The 5,224-nt window shown below is 44.1% G+C and overlaps 2 protein-coding genes across 2 annotated transcripts; both read right to left on the bottom strand.

Annotated features, from left to right (window-relative positions):
• Positions 1-434: 434 nt before the first annotated feature.
• Positions 435-1,569, bottom strand: LOC123093974 (germin-like protein 8-11). The gene is made up of 2 exons (XM_044516036.1): positions 1,321-1,569; positions 435-1,182 (listed from the first exon to the last, which is right to left on the bottom strand). Exons 1-2 carry the CDS (start codon positions 1,439-1,441, stop codon positions 614-616), a joined length of 690 nt encoding a protein of 229 aa, XP_044371971.1. The 5' UTR covers positions 1,442-1,569; the 3' UTR covers positions 435-613.
• A 436-nt stretch (positions 1,570-2,005) lies between these two features.
• Positions 2,006-5,178, bottom strand: LOC123093973 (probable methyltransferase TARBP1). The gene is made up of 9 exons (XM_044516035.1): positions 4,924-5,178; positions 4,745-4,852; positions 4,385-4,459; positions 4,218-4,268; positions 4,008-4,154; positions 3,661-3,791; positions 3,333-3,420; positions 3,111-3,170; positions 2,006-3,024 (listed from the first exon to the last, which is right to left on the bottom strand). Exons 2-9 carry the CDS (start codon positions 4,820-4,822, stop codon positions 2,236-2,238), a joined length of 1,419 nt encoding a protein of 472 aa, XP_044371970.1. The 5' UTR covers positions 4,823-4,852; positions 4,924-5,178; the 3' UTR covers positions 2,006-2,235.
• Between the last annotated feature and the right edge of the window lie 46 nt (positions 5,179-5,224).

The raw sequence follows: 5,224 nt of genomic DNA on the forward strand, positions 1-5,224 counted from the left end.
GGGGGGGGGGTAATAATCCTTTCTTTTCTATATTTTTTCATGTTTTCTATATGTATGTTCGAGCTGATTTTTGGAACCTGGTCTCTGGTGAGCCCAGTTTCTATAAATTAGTAAAAATCGTATTTCTAGTTCTCAACTTAAGGCAAACAAAAATAATGCTCGTAAGTTTTTTGATAAACGAGTCACTTCATTGATTTCCATTCAAGCAACCGTCAATAAAGCTTACATTAGTTTTGAACTAAAAGGAAGCTAAAACATTACATACGGGAATCATAAATTACTTATTTCATGAAACAGAAAGCGAGAGACAAGAACTACGACTCATGCAACCAACTTTTGCACATACGACTTCCATATTTCAATCATGAGCACAATCGGACTCCAACCATCGCATTCATCACATTTGAACCAAAAAAACATATAACATCACATCATTATCATAAAAAATGATATTGTCAATTATCCAGAAGGTAGATATACATTCACTCATTACAGACACACAAATGGCATGATGTACGTTCCATTTATTTTATAGATTAAGATGCATATCTAGGAACTCAGCCATGTCCTTAATTTGTGCACTGATCTTTCAAGTAATTAACAAAGGTCTGACTTAGTTGTGGTTGTTCTCCCAGAACTGGGCCTGGAGCCAGTCTATTGTATTCTTTTCCACCTGAAACGCCTTGGCAAGAACATCATCGGATATTTGTGGGTCTGACCCAAACACCGCATTGGCAATTGTGATAGCCCCTGGGTTCTGGCTGCTAAGCGCAGCAATTGCAACGGCGGGTTTGTGGGGGTTGGGGTTGAATTGGAAGTGGATGAGCCCCACGGGGAAGACAAACACATCACCTTTGTTGAGCACCTTGGAGAGGAACTTGTTTCTGTTTGGGGCGGGCTGGTTGGATGTGACAAAGCCAACGTACAGTGTCCCCTCAAGCACCGTGAGGATCTCAGTGGCGCGAGGGTGCGTATGTGGTGGGTTCTGGCCCAAGGGAGCATAGTCGATGCGCGCAATTGAGATGCCGAGGGTGTTGAGTCCAGCAATCTGCATGACGTTGATCAAAGTGACGTTGGATCCAACCTTGTTGGTCACCCTAGGCTTGTCGAGGGCGGCTGCCTTGAAGAAGTCATCAGCGTTGACCTCCACTGGGTTCTTGCACACAAACCCATTGACACGTACTGGTGCATAGAAGAGATTTATAATGTAAGCTTAGGTATTAATAGAAAGTGGTTTGAACATGCATATAATTTTCAGAAATTCATTGCAACATATATATTTGGTGGTGGCAGGACGGGAAAGCATGAAGGAAGCAGTACCTGGTGAATTCATGTCGGCGACACAGAAGTCCTGGAGAGGGCCAGGGTCGGAGGCAACAGCCTGCCATGAGACCAAGGCAAGAAGAGCGGCGAGGAGAAGGAAGGAAGGGGACGACGCCATTCGATTTGAGCTTCTTTCGCTCTTCTTTTCTCTTGTTTTCCTGTGTGTGAGTGATGGTTTGAGTATGCAGGGGAAGCATGTGTTTATATAGGCGCAACGAGCAGTGTGAACTTGTGGGCAATGGACATAGTCAAGTGGAAAGGAGCAACCCATAGAAATGGTCTCTGGCTAGTGAGACTACTGGTTATTTTGCATAAACTTTTGAGACATGGTCAGCCATACTCAAATCCAGGAAAAGTTCTGTGCATCATCAAGTTCACTTTTAGTATGCCTAAGGGACATATTTCCCCTTTAATAATTTATAAATAAAGAAGCAAATTGAGCTACTCCATCTGGGACTAGATATGAGTAACAGTCTGGATTGTGTCAACTATGCCTGGTCAAATTTGAAATCAGGGCACGTCAATCCATGCATGAGTGCACCTAACACAACTATTATATGTAGCAGCCCCTGTTATGATCAAGTCAATCAGATATATATATCATGCCTGGTCAAATTTCTCTCCAAGTGGTTGAGTACTTGCAGCAAGAAGCGACGACGACGACGACGACGACACGGCGATGGAGAGCAGGAACTTATCATCTAATCTTAACAAGAGTGGTTGACATCTTCTTGCAAAGTGTTTTCATCATGCATGACCAGTTCGGTGCATAAATCTAGCTAACAATCTAGTCCTGGCTAAGGAAGGTTCATGATCAGTTTTGTCATGGATGATCAGGTCCATGCATGTTACAACAACAGACATGGCAGCCTTCTCTGGTTTACTCCAACAGGAAGGAGAACCGGAAGCTACCTACAGCGAGGAGGAGGAGGAGGAGGAGCGGACGCGCTGCTGGCGGGTGTAGTCCCAGATGGCGATGGCGGCGCTGACATGTACGTTGAGTGACCGGACGACGCCAAGCTGCGGGATCTCGACGCACACGTCCACCGCCTCCTGGATGATGTCCACCGGGATCCCTTCCTTCTCCCTGCCCAGCACCACCACCGTCTTGGCCGGGAACACAAACTCGTCCAGCGCCACGCTGTTGGCCGTCTGCTCCAGCCCCACCACCGTGTACCCCTCCGCCCGCTTCCTCTGCAAGAACGCCCTCATGCTCTCCGCCGGCACCTCCACCATCGGCACCCACTTCTCCGCCGTCACGCTGATCAGCCGGAACTGCTTGTCCTGGACCACCCCCATGTCCTCCACCGCCAGCCCGCCCGCCCTGAATATCTCGCACGTCCGGGTCAGCCCCGCCAGGTTCGGGATCCGCTCCACCAGCGACGCCACCACGATCAGATCCTGCCGACTCTGCCTCACCGTCTCCGCCGCCTCCTTCCTCGACTCCACCGCCAGGTTGAACGTGTCGTCGTCTTCCTCCATCTCGAAGAGCAGTCGTGAGATGTCGTTGTTGCCCATGACCGCGCCGTTGCTGCTCGCTGCTTGCTCCAAGTCCCGGTGGGGTATGATCTTCTTCTGGAAATCTTGACTGGCTACTATCTTCTCTTCGGTGCCCTCCTCGTGTTTTCTCACCGCCAGGCCCTCGTTCTTGATTGTTGCTGAATCCTTTATCATAGAATGCCTCAGCTCCTCCCTCACGTCCTGATATTACATACATACAGCTAAATCATTAAGGAGACGCAGTTTCAAGCCAACACAACAAGATACCTCAATTTCAAAGTGCTTACGTTCAAAAAGTTATTTACTCGCTCCAACACCGACACAGGAACACATTCAAAGCCAGACGACTGCATAAAAAAAACAGCATATTCAGAATTATAACAGAAATGCCGAAAGGTTCAGTGCTGCATAAAAAAACATAATAACATCCCTAGAATCCTCCATGTTACTCATTTCCTGACAAAATGAACAGTGGCCTTAAATTTCTTGGGGACAGAGAATACACGAACCTCAATGCGAGCTGTAAATATTCCCGGTGGAGTCCCAGATATATCAGGATCAAAAACATCAAGGAAACCTTCGATTGAAACTCTTAGCCTGAAATCAAAACATATGAATGATAAAGACATTCAAGAAGAAAACTATATTAACACCTTGAGGACCTTTTTTAGATTTACAAAAGGAAATCAAGTAGGGTATATAAGTTGACAGTACAGGTAGGGGAGGAAAGTTCCTCACTAAACTCCTGATGGTACATTGAGAGGAGTTTAATTAATAGCGTGATCTCAGCATATAGCCTAGCTAATAAACAAAAGAAAACAGATTATGTGGATGTACCTTGCGCAGTCGGTATTCTCTGCCAGATACTTCTTCAAATCTTGAAAGCACCTCCTCTCGATGGATGGATTTTCTGAGCTTTCTAGTTGCAAAATATGCCACAACTTGGAAAAAACAGTGTGGACAAGTAGCTGTGGTACAATATAGATCTTCAGTCAACTGGTACAATATAACGCTTGAGAAAAATGTAGCCCCGCATAATTTTTAAGTACTCCCTCCGTCCGAAAATACTTGTCATCAAAATGGATAAAAAGGGATGTATGTAGAACTAAAATATGTCTAGATACATCTTCTTTTATCCATTTTGATGACAAGTATTTCCGGACGGAGGGAGTACATAGTTTTACCTGAGTGAAACTACGTAGACTGTGATGATGGGATGTTAAGAATGAAATTATTGGAGGAAGCAGTTGATTAAGATGCTTTCTCTGGACAACCAGCTCCCCTGAATGGAGGATCACGTTTGCTGCTATAAAAACATATGAAGATAGTGCCTGCAAAGAGGAGATGTATAAATATACAGACCAAAATGGAAAGAAATCTCACTAAATGTTCACCTGTTGTCGCATTCCGTGGTCATGAAAAATAGGAACAAGCTGTGCTTCAGCCTGCAAATAATAATCATCAGAAAGGTCAATAGTTACAGACAAGGAGATTGTACTGACATCTAAAGAAGTGTAATGGTCACACAGGTCAACAAACATTGACATGAAGGAGCTCTCACCAGTGTTGGAAATTTTAAGTAAATAAGTATAGCAAACGTCTCCAAGTACTGCCGGACAGCAGGTAGGTTATTTCTCTGTACAGACAAAAGTGTGTCATTTGACCTTGCACTGCAGTAAAATAGCAATTATGCGTGGAAGATAAATTGATATCTAAATGTTCTAGATCCTTAAGAATTTAAACTCAAGACAGGTTTGTATAACAAATATATACACCCTCTGTTCCTAAATGTAAGACAGTTTGGCAGTTCAATTTGAACTGCCAAAAACGTCTTACATTTAGAAACAGAGATAGTATACACACACACACACAATTGCATCAAGTAAAAGTGCAAAGCACATAAGATTAAGAATATCCTTACATAAAGACAGGTGTGAACAGTAGATGTCACTTTCTCAACTATGTCTTCCTCTACATAGCTTGACAAAACACATATCATCTGCCACACGCGAACTTTCCGCCTATGTACCTGATAAATATGGACACTTCAGGAATATGGTGCAAAAAAACAAGGTTTTCAATTCAAAGAAACAAGCTTACACTGCTGTATTTTTTGTAAAGTTCTTTCGAGAGATCATTGTCATTCACCTGTGCAAACAGAGAAAATACAAAGTGTCAGAAATCACCCATTTAAGCAGTGTTATGAAGTGAGCCTATATTCCATCGGGCCAACAGGCCAGCACATATACATGAAGGGGAATAAGCAAAGAAGCCCCTATACAATATGATAACTACACACACAGCACAACCCTGTTCTAACACCCCCCCTCAAACTCAAGGGGGATCTTGGACACCGAGTTTGGACAGGAAAAAGCTGTGTTGGGACCGTGTCTGAGCTTTC

The sequence above is a fragment of the Triticum aestivum genome, chromosome 4B, assembly GCF_018294505.1.
Source record: "Triticum aestivum cultivar Chinese Spring chromosome 4B, IWGSC CS RefSeq v2.1, whole genome shotgun sequence".
NCBI classification, from domain to species: domain Eukaryota; kingdom Viridiplantae; phylum Streptophyta; class Magnoliopsida; order Poales; family Poaceae; genus Triticum; species Triticum aestivum.